Here is an 18,497-nt window from a genome sequence, read left to right as displayed (position 1 = left end):
AATTTCTCAGGAGAAATTGGAGTCTTGTTTTAATCTATTTCAAGACTCCATATTTTTTACTTATTATTGGACTGATGCTTTTATCCAAAGTAGGTTATTACATTTGAGATACAATTGATTACATTTCTGTTGTTTTTACAATTGGAGCACAGGCACATGAAGTGACTTGGTCATGGTCTCACACAGTGTTAGTAGTGGAATTTTAAGCCACAACCTCAGGATTTGAAGTCAAAGTCTTAACCGCTATAGCATATTGCCTGCCTTTTATTCTGCTATAAGTATGAACTAATTGAAGTGCAACAATATAAACTACAGCAATTAATAGTATTAATCGAAAGCATGGACTACAGTTTTGTAATCATAGCAAAGTGTTTATTATTAGAAACAACTGCCCATACATTTCACCATATATAACTGACCAAACAATGCAAATACTTTCAAATTGCAAAAATGTCACAAAGCTACTTGGAAAATGTGAGCCCTTTGTGTGACTTTGCTGAGATTTCTGCCGAAGCTCAAGAGGAGACACTTGTGAGACTACATATGTAAAGTTTTCTGGAGACAAATCTGAAAAACAGGAGACAAAAGAAAATGTCTCCATTTTTTTCTTTCGGATCTAATCTAATGTTGTCTAGGATAAACCAAAAAGATATTAAAGAAGTCTCTTTTTTGATTTTTCATTCCTATGGGTCAGTAAAAGTCCTAGGATAGCACCTTCTCTGCTAACAGCAGTATCACTTGCAGTATAATCCTGAAGGCATCTGAGGCCAATGTTTTTCTAGGTTCATTCTGGCCTTTAAAAAATCTTGCTATGGTTATTTTAAAGTTGTTTCTTTAATGTTCTTAGATGTTTCCTGAAGAGATATGCAATGACTAGGCAGTATCCTTTCCTCTCAACAGATAAGCAAGTACCGGTCTGACAAGCACATTTAGCTGAGGATATTACCAAAGTCGTAAGTTTCTGTCATTATGTGCCTCAAATGATGACAGCTGCTTACAGCAGCTTACTAATACTTTGGGGAGAGATGTTACACTTTCATTCAAACTTAATTCATTATCTGCGTCTAAACTAAAAATGGAAATTTTACATGCCATAGAGGACTGTGCCTTTCATCTGAGTTATGATTCTGCCATATTTCAGAACTGGCTTTAGTCTTTTTAATCCTTGACTGTTGCTTTTGGCACATTTTGTACTGTTATATATATTTTTAATGAAACTGCTGTTCTTAATATCTTTGTTTTTCAGTTATTTGGTGTTTTTCGTTTTGCTAATTGGTAACGTTTATTTAGTTATCTATCCTATTTATGAATGTTAAGTGACACCTGACACCACAATTGCGAATGCCTTGGCTTCTTTACTTGCAAAAGATTCTTCATGCCAGCGCTGAGACATTAGCTCTAGACAGTGTTGCTTTGCTTTCTTTCTTTGGGTGCTACTTTGGAAAGTTTTTGCTTTGTTTGTGAAATTTCGGTTATTGTACTTTTAACTTGAACTGATTCTTGGTTTAGTGGTATTCATGTTGGAATTGGAATGGATTTCTTTTGTTATTTGATATATTATTTATTTGAATTTACTAAATTCACCAACTTTAGCCAATCTTCAGGTTTTGGTCTGTTACTTTAATTTTTTCTAATATACACAACCATTAAAAAGTTGGGGGTTGCCAAGAAATGTTCCACTTTTGATAAAAAATCGATACCTTTCATTAATCAAGATATCATTAAATCAATTTACAAACAGAGCCAAGGCATTACTGGTGTAGATAATACCTATTAATGCTAGAAAGGGATGATTTTTTAATTAATTATTCACATATGACTGTACCATGTTTAAATGCTATATTTATTTTTTATGCTTTATTTACACTAGGATTGGCATCAGCATCAATAACATCAACTAATCAGCCAACAATGGAAACTTCAACGACTCCGTTAATTCCATCTACTACATCAACATTTTCCAGCACTCAGTCAACACTACCATTAACCACATCAACAATTTTTAGGACTGAGTCAATAACATCAACCACCTCATCAACAATTTCAACCACTGAATCAACACCTGCTGCCACCAGTAAGACAACAATACCATCTACCACATCAATCATTTTCACGACTGATTCAACAGCAGCCCCCAACACATCACCAATTTCTACCACTCTGTCAATTGCACCTGCTACATCAACAATTTACAGCACTCAGTCAACACTATCAACTACCACATCACCAATTGTAACTACTGACTCAATAAAATCTACAACCACATCAACAATTTTCACCACTGAGTTAACAACAACATCCACAAGTCACTCAACACTATCACCTACAACATCAATTATTTTCACCACTGATATAACACCACCCCCCACCACATCACCAACTTCCACCACTCCGTCAAATCCCTCTACTACATCAACATTTTCCAGCACTCAGTCAACACTACCATCAACCACATCAACAATTTTCAGTACTGAGTCAATAACATCTTCCACCACATCCACAATTTCAACCACTGAATCAACACTCGCCACAAGTCAGTCAACACTACCATCTACCACATCAAATATTAAAACGACTGATTCAACAGTAGCCCCCACCACATCACTAGTTTACATCACTCCGTCAATTCCATCTACTACACAAATATTTTCCAGCACTAAGTCAACACTTCCATCAACCACATCAACAATTTTTAGTACTGAATCAATATCTTCCACCACATCAATAATTTCAACCATTGAATCAACACCTGCTGCCACCAGTCAGTCAACACTACCATCTACCACATCAATCATTTTCACGACTGATTCAACAGCAGCCCCAACCACATCACCAATTTCCACAACTTCGCCAATTCCACCTGCTACATCAACAATTTCCAGCACTCAGTCAACACCATCAACTACCACATCACCAATTGTAACTACTAACTCAATAACATCTTTAACCACATCAATTATTTTCACCACTGAGTTAACAACACCATCCACAAGTCAGTCAACACTATCACCTACCACATCAATTATTTTTACCACTGATAAAACACCACCCCCCACCACATCACCAACTTCCACCACTCCGTCAATTCCGTCTACTACATCGACATTTTCCAGCACTCAGTCAACACTACCATCAACCACATCAACAATTTTCAGTACTGAGTCAATAACATCTTCCACCACATCCACAATTTCAACCACTAAATCAACACCAGCTGCCACCAGTCAGTCAACACTACCATCTACCACATCAATGATTTTCACGACTGATTCAACAGCAGTCCCCACCACATCAGCAATTTCCACCACTCTGTCAATTGCACCTGCTACATCAATAATTTCCAGCACTCAGTCAACACTATCAACTACCACATCACCAATTGTAGCTACTGACACAATAACATCTTCCACCACATCGACAATTTCAACAACTGAATCAACACCTGCTGCCATCATTCAGTCAACACTACCATATACCACATCAATCATTTTCATGACTGATTCAACAGCAGCCCCCACCACATCAACCATTTCTACCACTCTGTCAATTGCACCTGCTACATCAACAATTTCCAGCACTCAGTCAACACTATCAACTACCACATCACCAATTCTAACTACTGACTCAATAACATCTTCCACCACATCAACAATATCAACCACTGAATCAACACCTGCCGTCACCAGTCAGTCAACAGTTCCATCTACCACATCAATTATTAAAATGACTGATTCAACATTAGCCTCCACCACATCACTAGTTTACATCACTCCGTCAATTCCATCTACTACACAAACATTTTCCAGCACTCAGTCAACACTTCCATCAACCACATCAACAATTTTCAGTACTGAATCAATATCTTCCACCACATCAATAATTTCAACCACTGAATCAACAACTGCTGCCACCAGTCAGTCAACAATACCATTTAGCACATCAATCATTTTCACGACTGATTCAACAGCAGACCCCACCACATCACCAGTTTCCACCACTCCGTCAATTTCAACTGCTAAATCAACAATTTCCAGCACTCAGTCAACACTATCAACTACCACATCACCAATTGTAACAACTAACTCAATAACATCTTCAACCACATCAATTATTTTCACCACTGAGTTAACAACAGCATCCACAAGTCAGTCAACACTATCACCTACCTCATCAATTATTTTCACCACTGATATAACACCACGCCTTACCACATCACCAATGTCCACCACTCCGTCAATTCCATCTACTACATCAATATTTTCAAGCACTCACTCAACACTACCATCAACCACATCAACAATTTTCAGTACTGAGTCAATAACATCTTCCACCACATCAACAATTTCAACAACTGAAACAACACCAGCCGCTACCAGTCAGTCAACACTACCATCTACCACAACAATCATTTTCACGACTGATTCAACAGCAGTCCCCACCACATCAGCAATTTCCACCACTCCGCCAATTCCACCTGCTACATCAATAATTTACAGCACTCAGTCAACACTATCAACTACCATATCACCAAGTGTAACTACTGACTCAATAACATCTTCAACAACATCAATAATTTCCACCACTGAGTTAACAACACCATCCACAAGTCAGTCAACAATACCAACTAGCACATCAATCATTTTCACAACTGATTCAACAGCAGCCCCCACCACATCACCAATTTCTACCACTCTATCAATTGCACCTGCTACATCAACAATTTCCAGCACTCAGTCAACACTTCCATTAACCACTTCACCAATTGTAACTACTGACTCAATAACTTCTTCCACAACATCGACAATTTCAACAACTGAATCAACAGCTGCTGCCACCAGTCAGTCAACACTACCATCTACCACATCAATCATTTTCGCGACAGATTCAACAGCAGCCCCCACCACATCACCAATTTCCACCACTCCGCAAATTCCACCTGCTACATCAACAATTTCCAGCACTCAGTCAACACTATCAACTACCACATCACCAATTGTAACTACTGACTCAATAACATCTTCAACCACATCAACAATTTTCACCACTGAGTTAACAACAGCATCCACAAGTCAGTCAACACTATCACCTACCTCATCAATTATTTTCACCACTGATATAACACCACCCCTTACCACATCACCAATTTCCACCACTCCGTCAATTCCATCTACTACATCAATATTTTCCAGCACTCACTCAACACTACCATCAACCACATCAACAATTTTCAGTACTGAGTCAATAACATCTTCCACCACATCAACAATTTCAACCATTGAAACAACACCTGCTGCCACCAGTCAGTCAACAATACCATCTACCACATCAATCATTTTAACGACTGGTTCAACAGCAGACCCCACCACATCACCAGTTTCCACAACTTCGCCAATTCCACCTGCTACATCACCAATTTCCAGCACTCAGTCAACACTATCAACTACCACATCACCAATTTCTACCACTCTGTCAATTGCACCGGCTACATCAACAATTTCCAGCACTCAGTCAACACTACCATCAAGCACATCAACATTTGTCAGTACTGAGTCAATAACATCTTCCACCACATCAATAATTTCCACCACTGAGTTAACAACACCATCCACAAGTCAGTCAACAATACCAACTAGCACATCAATCATTTTCACAACTGATTCAACAGCAGCCCCCACCACATCAACAATTTCTACCACTCTATCAATTGCACCTGCTACATCAACAATTTCCAGCACTCAGTCAACACTTCCATCAACCACATCACCAATTGTAACTACTGACTCAATAACATATTCAACCACATCAACAATTTCAACCACTAAATCAACACCAGCCGCCATCAGTCAGTCAACACTACCATCTACCACATCAATCATTTTCACGACTGATTCAACAGCAGCCCCACCACATCACCAATTTCCACAACTTCGCCAATTCCACCTGCTACATCAACAATTTCCAGCACTCAGTCAACACTATCAACTACCACATCACCAATTGTAACTACTAACTCAATAACATCTTCAACCACATCAATTATTTTCACCACTGAGTTAACAACACCATCCACAAGTCAGTCAACACTTTCACCTACCACATCAATTATTTTCATGCCTGATATAACACCAACCCCCACCACATCACCAATTTTCACCACTCCATCAACTCCATCTACTACATCGTTATTTTCTAGCACTCAGTCAACACTACCATCAACCACATCAACAATTGTCAGTACTGAGTCAATAACATCTTCCACCACATCAACAATTTCAACCACTGAATTTACACCAGCCACCACCAGTCAATCAACAGTACCATCTACCACATCAATCATTTTCACGACTGATTCAACAGCAGCCCCCACCACATCACCAATTTCTACCACTCTGTCAATTGCACCTGCTACATCAACAATTTCCAGCACTCAGTCAACACTATCAATAACCACATCACCAATTGTAACTATTGACTCAATAACATCTTCCACCACATCAACAATTTCAACCACTGAATTTACACCAGCCACCAGTCAATCAACACTACCATCTACCACATCAATCATTTTCACAACTGATTCAACAGCAGCCCCCAGTACATCAGCAATTTCTACCACTCTGTCAATTGCACCTGCTACATCAACAATTTCCAGCACTCAGTCAACACTACCATCAAGCACATCAACATTTGTCAGTACTGAGTCAATAACATCTTCCACCACATCAACAATTTCAACCACTGAACTTACACCAGCCACCACCAGTCAATCATCACTGCCATCTACCAAATCAATCATTTTCACAACTGATTCAACAGCAGCCCCCACCACATCACCAATTTCCACCACTCCGTCAATTCCACCTGCTACATCAACTATTTCCAGCACTCAGTCAACACTATCAACTACCACATCACCAATTGTAACTACTGACTCAATGACATATTCCACAACATCAACAATTTCAACCACTGAATCAACACCAGGCGCCATCAGTCAGTCAACACTACCATCTACCACATCAACCATTTTCACGACTGATTCAACAGTAGCCCCCACCACATCACCAATTTCTACCACTCTATCAATTGCACCTGCTACATCAACAATTTCCAGCACTCAGTCAACACTATCAACTACCACATTACCAATTGTAACTACTGACTCAATAACATCTTCAACCACATCAATAATTTCCACCACTGAGTTAACAACACCATCCACAAGTCAGTCAACAATACCATCTAGCACATCAATCATTTTCACGACTGATTCAACAGCAGCCCCCACCATATCACCAATTTCTACCACTCTATCAATTGCACCTGCTACATCAACAATTTCCAGCACTCAGTCAACACTTCCATCAACCACATCACCAATTGTAACTACTGACTCAATAACTTCTTCCACCACATCAACAATTTCAACCACTGAATTTACACCAGCTGCCACCAGTCAATCAACACTACCATCTACCACATCAATCATTTTCACGACTGATATAACAGCAACCCCAACCACATCACCAATTTTCACCACTCCATCAACTCCATCTACTACATCGTTATTTTCTAGCACTCAGTCAAAACTACCATCAACCACATCAACATTTGTCAGTACTGAGTCAATAACATCTTCCACCACATCAACAATTTCAACCACTGAATCAACACCAGCCGCCATCAGTCAGTCAACACTACCATCAACCACATCAATCATTTTCACGACTGATTCAACAGCAGCCCCCACCACATCACCAATTTCTACCACTCTATCAATTGCACCTGCTACATCAACAATTTCCAGCACTCAGTCAACACTTCCATCAACCACATCACCAATTGTAACTACTGACTCAATAACATATTCAACCACATCAACAATTTCAACCACTAAATCAACACCAGCCGCCATCAGTCAGTCAACACTACCATCTACCACATCAATCATTTTCACGACTGATTCAACAGCAGCCCCCACCACATCACCAATTTCCACAACTTCGCCAATTCCACCTGCTACATCAACAATTTCCAGCACTCAGTCAACACTATCAACGACCACATCACCAATTGTAACTACTAACTCAATAACATCTTCAAACACATTAATTATTTTCACCACTGAGTTAACAACACCATCCACAAGTCAGTCAACACTTTCACCTACCACATCAATTATTTTCATGCCTGATATAACACCAACCCCCACCACATCACCAATTTTCACCACTCCATCAACTCCATCTACTACATCGTTATTTTCTAGCACTCAGTCAACACTACCATCAACCACATCAACAATTGTCAGTACTGAGTCAATAACATCTTCCACCACATCAACAATTTCAACCACTGAATTTACACCAGCCACCACCAGTCAATCAACAGTACCATCTACCACATCAATCATTTTCACGACTGATTCAACAGCAGCCCCCACCACATCACCAATTTCTACCACTCTGTCAATTGCACCTGCTACATCAACAATTTCCAGCGCTCAGTCAACACTATCAATAACCACATCACCAATTGTAACTATTGACTCAATAACATCTTCCACCACATCAACAATTTCAACCACTGAATTTACACCAGCCGCCACCAGTCAATCAACACTACCATCTACCACATCAATCATTTTCACAACTGATTCAACAGCAGCCCCCAGTACATCAGCAATTTCTACCACTCTGTCAATTGCACCTGCTACATCAACAATTTCCAGCACTCAGTCAACACTACCATCAAGCACATCAACATTTGTCAGTACTGAGTCAATAACATCTTCCACCACATCACCAATTTCTACCACTCTATCAATTGCACCTGCTACATCAACAATTTCCAGCACTCAGTCAACACTTCCATCAACCACATCACCAATTGTAACTACTGACTCAATAACATATTCAACCACATCAACAATTTCAACCACTAAATCAACACCAGCCGCCATCAGTCAGTCAACACTACCATCTACCACATCAATCATTTTCACGACTTATTCAACAGCAGCCCCCACCACATCACCAATTTCCACAACTCTGTCAATTCCACCTGCTACATCAACAATTTCCAGCACTCAGTCAACACTATCAACTACCACATCACCAATTGTAACTACTAACTCAATAACATCTTCAAACACATTAATTATTTTCACCACTGAGTTAACAACACCATCCACAAGTCAGTCAACACTTTCACCTACCACATCAATTATTTTCATGCCTGATATAACACCAACCCCCACCACATCACCAATTTTCACCACTCCATCAACTCCATCTACTACATCGTTATTTTCTAGCACTCAGTCAACACTACCATCAACCACATCAACAATTGTCAGTACTGAGTCAATAACATCTTCCACCACATCAACAATTTCAACCACTGAATTTACACCAGCCACCACCAGTCAATCAACAGTACCATCTACCACATCAATCATTTTCACGACTGATTCAACAGCAGCCCCCACCACATCACCAATTTCTACCACTCTGTCAATTGCACCTGCTACATCAACAATTTCCAGCGCTCAGTCAACACTATCAATAACCACATCACCAATTGTAACTATTGACTCAATAACATCTTCCACCACATCAACAATTTCAACCACTGAATTTACACCAGCCGCCACCAGTCAATCAACACTACCATCTACCACATCAATCATTTTCACAACTGATTCAACAGCAGCCCCCAGTACATCAGCAATTTCTACCACTCTGTCAATTGCACCTGCTACATCAACAATTTCCAGCACTCAGTCAACACTACCATCAAGCACATCAACATTTGTCAGTACTGAGTCAATAACATCTTCCACCACATCAACAATTTCAACCACTGAACTTACACCAGCCACCACCAGTCAATCATCACTGCCATCTACCAAATCAATCATTTTCACAACTGATTCAACAGCAGCCCCCACCACATCACCAATTTCCACCACTCCGTCAATTCCACCTGCTACATCAACTATTTCCAGCACTCAGTCAACACTATCAACTACCACATCACCAATTGTAACTACTGACTCAATGACATATTCCACAAAATCAACAATTTCAACCACTGAATCAACACCAGGCGCCATCAGTCAGTCAACACTACCATCTACCACATCAATCATTTTCACGACTGATTCAACAGTAGCCCCCACCACATCACCAATTTCTACCACTCTATCAATTGCACCTGCTACATCAACAATTTCCAGCACTCAGTCAACACTATCAACTACCACATTACCAATTGTAACTACTGACTCAATAACATCTTCAACCACATCAATAATTTCCACCACTGAGTTAACAACACCATCCACAAGTCAGTCAACAATACCATCTAGCACATCAATCATTTTCACGACTGATTCAACAGCAGCCCCCACCACATCACCAATTTTCACCACTCCATCAACTCCATCTACTACATCGTTATTTTCTAGCACTCAGTCAAAACTACCATCAACCACATCAACATTTGTCAGTACTGAGTCAATAACATCTTCCACCACATCAACAATTTCAACCACTGAATCAACACCAGCCGCCATCAGTCAGTCAACACTACCATCTACCACATCAATCATTTTCACGACTGATTCAACTGCAGTCCCCACCACATCACCAATTTCCACAACTTCGCCAATTCCACCTGCTACATCAACAATTTCCAGCACTCAGTCAACACTATCAACTACCACATCACCAATTGTAACTACTAACTCAATAACATCTTCAACCACATCAATTATTTTCACCACTGAGTTAACAACACCATCCACAAGTCAGTCAACACTTTCACCTACCACATCAATTATTTTCACGCCTGATATAACAGCAACCCCCACCACATCACCAATTTTCACCACTACATCAACTCCATCTACTACATCGTTATTTTCTAGCACTCAGTCAACACTACCATCAACCACATCAACATTTGTCAGTACTGAGTCAATAACATCTTCCACCACATCAACAATTTCAACCACTGAATTTACACGAGCCACCACCAGTCAATCATCACTGCCATCTACCAAATCAATCATTTTCACAACTGATTCAACAGCAGCCCCCACCACATCACCAATTTCCACCACTCCGTCAATTCCACCTGCTACATCAACAATTTCCAGCACTCAGTCAACACTATCAACTACCACATCACCAATTGTAACTACTGACTCAATAACATCTTCAACCACATCAATAATTTCCACCACTGAGTTAACAACACCATCCACAAGTAAGTCAACAATACCATCTAGCACATCAATCATTTTCACGACTGATTCAACAGCAGCCCCCACCACATCACCAATTTCTACAACTCTGTCAATTGCACCTGCTACATCAACAATTTCCAGCACTCAGTCAACACTATCAACTACCACATCACCAATTGTAACTACTGACTCAATAACATATTCAACCACATCAACAATTTCAACCACTAAATCAACACCAGCCACCATCAGTCAGTCAGTCAACACTACCATCTATCACATCAATCATTTTCACGACTGATTCAACAGCAGCTCCCACCACATCACCAATTTCCACAACTTCGCCAATTCCACCTGCTACATCAACAATTTCCAGCACTCAGTCAACACTATCAACTACCACATCACCAATTGTAACTACTAACTCAATAACATCTTCTACCACATCAATTATTTTCACCACTGAGTTAACAACACCATCCACAAGTCAGTCAACACTTTCACCTACCACATCAATTATTTTCACGCCTGATATAACAGCAACCCCCACCATATCACCAATTTTCACCACTCCATCAACTCCATCTACTACATCGTTATTTTCTAGCACTCAGTCAACACTACCATCAACCACATCAACATTTGTCAGTACTGAGTCAATAACATCTTCCACCACATCAACAATTTCAACCACTGAATTTACACCAGCCACCACCAGTCAATCAACACCACCATCTACCACATCAATCATTTTCACGAATGATTCAACAGCAGCCCCCACCACATCACCAATTTCTACCACTCTGTCAATTGCACCTGCTACATCAACAATTTCCAGGACTCAGTCAACACTATCAACAACCACATCACCAATTGTAACTACTGACTCAATAACATATTCCACCACATCAACAATTTCATCCACTGAATCAACACCAGCCGCCATCAGTCAGTCAACACTACTATCTACCACATCAATCATTTTCATGACTGATTCAACAGTAGCCCCCACCACATCACCAATTTCTACCACTCTATCAATTGCACCTGCTACATCAACAATTTCCAGCACTCAGTCAAAACTATCAACTACCACATCACCAATTGTAACTACTGACTCAATAACATCTTCAACCACATCAATAATTTCCACCACTGAGTTAACAACACCATCCACAAGTAAGTCAACAATACCATCTAGCACATCAATCATTTTCACGACTGATTCAACAGCAGCCCCCACCACATCACCAATTTCTACAACTCTGTCAATTGCACCTGCTACATCAACAATTTCCAGCACTCAGTCATCACTATCAACTACCACATCACCAATTGTAACTACTGACTCAATAACATATTCAACCACATCAACAATTTCAACCACTAAATCAAGACCAGCCACCATCAGTCAGTCAACACTACCATCTACCACATCAATCATTTTCACGACTGATTCAACAGCAGCTCCCACCACATCACCAATTTCCACAACTTCGCCAATTCCACCTGCTACATCAACAATTTCCAGCACTCAGTCAACACTATCAACTACCACATCACCAATTGTAACTACTAACTCAATAACATCTTCAACCACATCAATTATTTTCACCACTGAGTTAACAACACCATCCACAAGTCAGTCAACACTTTCACCTACCACATCAATTATTTTCACGCCTGATATAACAGCAACCCCACCATATCACCAATTTTCACCACTCCATCAACTCCATCTACTACATCGTTATTTTCTAGCACTCAGTCAACACTACCATCAACCACATCAACATTTGTCAGTACTGAGTCAATAACATCTTCCACCACATCAACAATTTCAACCACTGAATTTACACCAGCCACCACCAGTCAATCAACACCACCATCTACCACATCAATCATTTTCACGAATGATTCAACAGCAGCCCCCACCACATCACCAATTTCTACCACTCTGTCAATTGCACCTGCTACATCAACAATTTCCAGGACTCAGTCAACACTATCAACAACCACATCACCAATTGTAACTACTGACTCAATAACATATTCCACCACATCAACAATTTCATCCACTGAATCAACACCAGCCGCCATCAGTCAGTCAACACTACTATCTACCACATCAATCATTTTCATGACTGATTCAACAGTAGCCCCCACCACATCACCAATTTCTACCACTCTATCAATTGCACCTGCTACATCAACAATTTCCAGCACTCAGTCAACACTATCAACTACCACATCACCAATTGTAACTACTGACTCAATAACATCTTCAACCACATCAATAATTTCCACCACTGTGTTAACAACACCATCCACAAGTCAGTCAACAATACCATCTAGAACATCAATCATTTTCACAACTGATTCAACCGCAGCCCCCACCACATCACCAATTTCTACCACTCTATCAATTGCACCTGCTACATCAACAATTTCCAGCACTCAGTCAACACTTCCATCAACTACATCACCAATTGTAACTACTGACTCAATAACTTCTTCCACCACATCAACAATTTCAACCACTGAATTTACACCAGCCGCCACCAGTCAATCAACACTACCATCTACCTCATCAATCATTTTCACGACTGATTCAACAGCAGCCCCACCACATCACCAATTTCTACCACTCTGTCAATTCCACCTGCTACATCAACAATTTCCAGCACTCAGTCAACACTATCAACTACCACATCACCAATTGTAACTACTGACTCAATAACATATTCAACCACATCAACAATTTCAACCACTAAATCAACACCAGCCGCCATCAGTCAGTCAACACTACCATCTACCACATCAATTATTTTCACGCCTGATATAACAGCAACCCCAACCACATCACCAATTTTCACCACTCCATCAACTCCATCTACTACATCGTTACTTTCTAGCACTCAGTCAACACTACCGTCAACCACATCAACATTTGTCAGTACTGAGTCAATAACATCTTCCACCACATCAACAATTTCAACCACTGAATTTACACCAGCCACCACCAGTCAATCAACACTACCATCTACCACATCAATCATTTTCACGACTGATTCAACAGCAGCCCCCACCACATCACCAATTTCTACCACTCTGTCAATTGCACCTGCTACATCAACAATTTCCAGCACTCAGTCAACACTATCAACTACCACATCAACATTTGTCAGTAATGAGTCAATAACATCTTCCACCACATCAATAATTTCAACCACTGAATTTACACCAGCCGCCACCAGTCAATCAACACTACCATCTACCACATCAATCATTTTCACGACTGATTCAACAGCAGCCCCCACTACATCAGCAATTTCTACCACTCTGTCAATTGCACCTGCTACATCAACAATTTCCAGCACTCAGTCAACACTACCATCAAGCACATCAACATTTGTCAGTACTGAGTCAATAACATCTTCCACCACATCAACAATTTCAACCACTGAATTTACACCAGCCACCACCAGTCAATCATCACTGCCATCTACCAAATCAATCATTTTCACAACTGATTCAACAGCAGCCCCCACCACATCACCAATTTCCACCACTCCGTCAATTCCACCTGCTACATCAACAATTTCCAGCACTCAGTCAACACTATCAACTACCACATCACCAATTGTAACTACTGACTCAATGACATATTCCACAACATCAACAATTTCAACCACTGAATCAACACCAGCCGCCATCAGTCAGTCAACACTACCATCTACCACATCAATCATTTTCACGACTGATTCAACAGCAGCCCCCACCACATCACCAATTTCTACCACTCTATCAATTGCACCTGCTACATCAACAATTTCCAGCACTCAGTCAACACTATCAACTACCACATTACCAATTGTAACTACTGACTCAATAACATCTTCAACCACATCAATAATTTCCACCACTGAGTTAACAACACCATCCACAAGTCAGTCAACAATACCATCTAGCACATCAATCATTTTCACGACTGATTCAACAGCAGCCCCCACCATATCACCAATTTCTACCACTCTATCAATTGCACCTGCTACATCAACAATTTCCAGCACTCAGTCAACACTATCCATCAACCAGATCACCAATTGTAACTACTGACTCAATAACTTCTTCCACCACATCAACAATTTCAACCACTGAATTTACACCAGCTGCCACCAGTCAATCAACACTACCATCTACCACATCAATCATTTTCACGACTGATTCAACAGCAGCCCCCACCACATCACCAATTTCTACCACTCTGTCAATTGCACCTGCTACATCAACAATTTCCAGCACTCAGTCAACACTACCATCAAGCACATCAACATTTGTCAGTACTGAGTCAATAACATCTTCCACCACATCAACAATTTCAACCACTGAATTTACAACAGCCACCACCAGTCAATCATCACTGCCATCTACCAAATCAATCATTTTCACAACTGATTCAACAGCAGCCCCCACCACATCACCAATTTCCACCACTCCGTCAATTCCACCTGCTACATCAACAATTTCCAGCACTCAGTCAACACTATCAACTACCACATCACCAATTGTAACTACTGACTCAATAACATATTCCACAACATCAACAATTTCAACCACTGAATCAACACCAGCCGCCATCAGTCAGTCAACACTACCATCTAGCACATCAATCAATTTCACGACTGATTCAACAGCAGCCCCCACCATATCACCAATTTCTACCACTCTATCAATTGCACCTGCTACATCAACAATTTCCAGCACTCAGTCAACACTTCCATTAACCAGATCACCAATTGTAACTACTGACTCAATAACTTCTTCCACCACATCAACAATTTCAACCACTGAATTTACACCAGCTGCCACCAGTCAATCAACACTACCATCTACCACATCAATCATTTTCACGACTGATTCAACAGCAGCCCCCACCACATCACCAATATCTACCACTCTGTCAATTGCACCTGCTACATCAACAATTTCCAGCACTCAGTCAACACTACCATCAAGCACATCAACATTTGTCAGTACTGAGTCAATAACATCTTCCACCACATCAACAATTTCAACCACTGAATTTACAACAGCCACCACCAGTCAATCATCACTGCCATCTACCAAATCAATCATTTTCACAACTGATTCAACAGCAGCCCCCACCACATCACCAATTTCCACCACTCCGTCAATTCCACCTGCTACATCAACAATTTCCAGCACTCAGTCAACACTATCAACTACCACATCACCAATTGTAACTACTGACTCAATAACATATTCCACAACATCAACAATTTCAACCACTGAATCAACACCAGCCGCCATCAGTCAGTCAACACTACCATCTACCACATCAATCACTTTCACGACTGATTCAACAGCAGCCCCCACCACATCACCAATTTCTACCACTCTATCAATTGCACCTGCTACATCAAAAATTTCCAGCACTCAGTCAACACTATCAACTACCACATCACCAATTGTAACTACTAACTCAATAACATCTTCAACCACATCAATTATTTTCACCACTGAGTTAACAACACCATCCACAAGTCAGTCAACACTTTCACCTACCACATCAATTATTTTCACGCCTGATATAACAGCAACCCCCACCACATCACCAATTTTCACCACTACATCAACTCCATCTACTACATCGTTATTTTCTAGCACTCAGTCAACACTACCATCAACCACATCAACATTTGTCAGTACTGAGTCAATAACATCTTCCACCACATCAACAATTTCAACCACTGAATTTACACCAGCCGCCACCAGTCAATCAACACTACCATCTACCACATCAATCATTTTCACGACTGATTCAACAGCAGCCCCCACCACATCACCAATTTCTACCACTCTATCAATTGCACGTACTACATCAACAATTTCCAGCACTCAGTCAACACTTCCATCAACCACATCACCAATTGTAACTACTGACTCAATAACTTCTTCCACCACATCAACAATTTCAACCACTGAATTTACACCAGCCGCCACCAGTCAATCAACACTACCATCTACCACATCAATCATTTCCACGACTGATTCAACAGCAGCCCCCATCACATCACCAATTTCTACCACTCTGTCAATTCCACCTGCTACATCAACAATTTCCAGCACTCAGTCAACACTATCAACTACCACATCACCAATTGTAACTACTGACTCAATAACATATTCAACCACATCAACAATTTCAACCACTAAATCAACACCAGCCGCCATCAGTCAGTCAACACTACCATCTACCACATCAATCATTTTCACGACTGATTCAACTGCAGTCCCCACCACATCACCAATTTCCACAACTTCGCCAATTCCACCTGCTACATCAACAATTTCCAGCACTCAGTCAACACTATCAACTACCACATCACCAATTGTAACTACTAACTCAATAACATCATCAACCACATCAATTATTTTCACCACTGAGTTAACAACACCATCCACAAGTCAGTCAACACTTTCACCTACCACATCAATTATTTTCACGCCTGATATAACAGCAACCCCCACCACATCACCAATTTTCACCACTCCATCAACTCCATCTACTACATCGTTTTTTTCTAGCACTCAGTCAACACTACCATCAAGCACATCAACATTTGTCAGTACTGAGTCAATAACATCTTCCACCACATCAACAATTTCAACCACTGAATTTACACCAGCCACCACCAGTCAATCATCACTGCCATCTACCAAATCAATCATTTTCACAACTGATTCAACAGCAGCCCCCACCACATCACCAATTTCCACCACTCCGTCAATTCCACCTGCTACATCAACAATTTCCAGCACTCAGTCAACACTATCAACTACCACATCACCAATTGTAACTACTGACTCAATAACATCTTTAACCACATCAATAATTTCCACCACTGAGTTAACAACACCATCCACAAGTCAGTCAACAATACCTTCTAGCACATCAATCATTTTCACGACTGATTCAACAGCAGCCCCCACCACATCACCAATTTCTACCACTCTGTCAATTGCACCTGCTACATCAACAATTTCCAGCACTCAGTCAACACTATCAACTACCACATCACCAATTGTAACTACTGACTCAATAACATATTCAACCACATCAACAATTTCAACCACTAAATCAACACCAGCCGCCATCAGTCAGTCAACACTACCATCTACCACATCAATCATTTTCACGACTGATTCAACAGCAGCC

At 40.5% G+C, this 18,497-nt stretch overlaps 2 protein-coding genes across 2 annotated transcripts in view; both read left to right on the top strand.

The window, feature by feature from the left end:
* Window positions 1–1,911: 1,911 nt before the first annotated feature.
* Window positions 1,912–15,337, top strand: LOC120540805 (mucin-2-like; the record flags this gene model as incomplete). Its single annotated transcript, XM_039771910.1, has 4 exons — window positions 1,912–5,570; window positions 6,722–7,753; window positions 8,801–11,509; window positions 13,873–15,337. Coding segments are annotated over exons 1-4 (8,865 nt in total), but the record flags the coding sequence as incomplete, so codon positions are not given.
* A 1-nt stretch (window position 15,338) lies between these two features.
* The window catches only part of LOC120540732 (mucin-2-like), a gene marked incomplete at its 5' end in the record, with an annotated part of 33,645 nt that continues 30,486 nt past the window's right edge, over window positions 15,339–18,497 (top strand). The window contains 1 exon segment of the mRNA XM_039771796.1: window positions 15,339–18,497. Coding sequence (XP_039627730.1) covers window positions 15,339–18,497 — 3,159 coding nt within the window.

This window comes from Polypterus senegalus, chromosome 1, assembly GCF_016835505.1.
Source record: "Polypterus senegalus isolate Bchr_013 chromosome 1, ASM1683550v1, whole genome shotgun sequence".
Taxonomy (NCBI): domain Eukaryota; kingdom Metazoa; phylum Chordata; class Cladistia; order Polypteriformes; family Polypteridae; genus Polypterus; species Polypterus senegalus.
The sequence above is the reverse complement of the archived record's forward strand: the minus strand, read 5'-3'. Positions and strand labels throughout refer to the sequence as shown.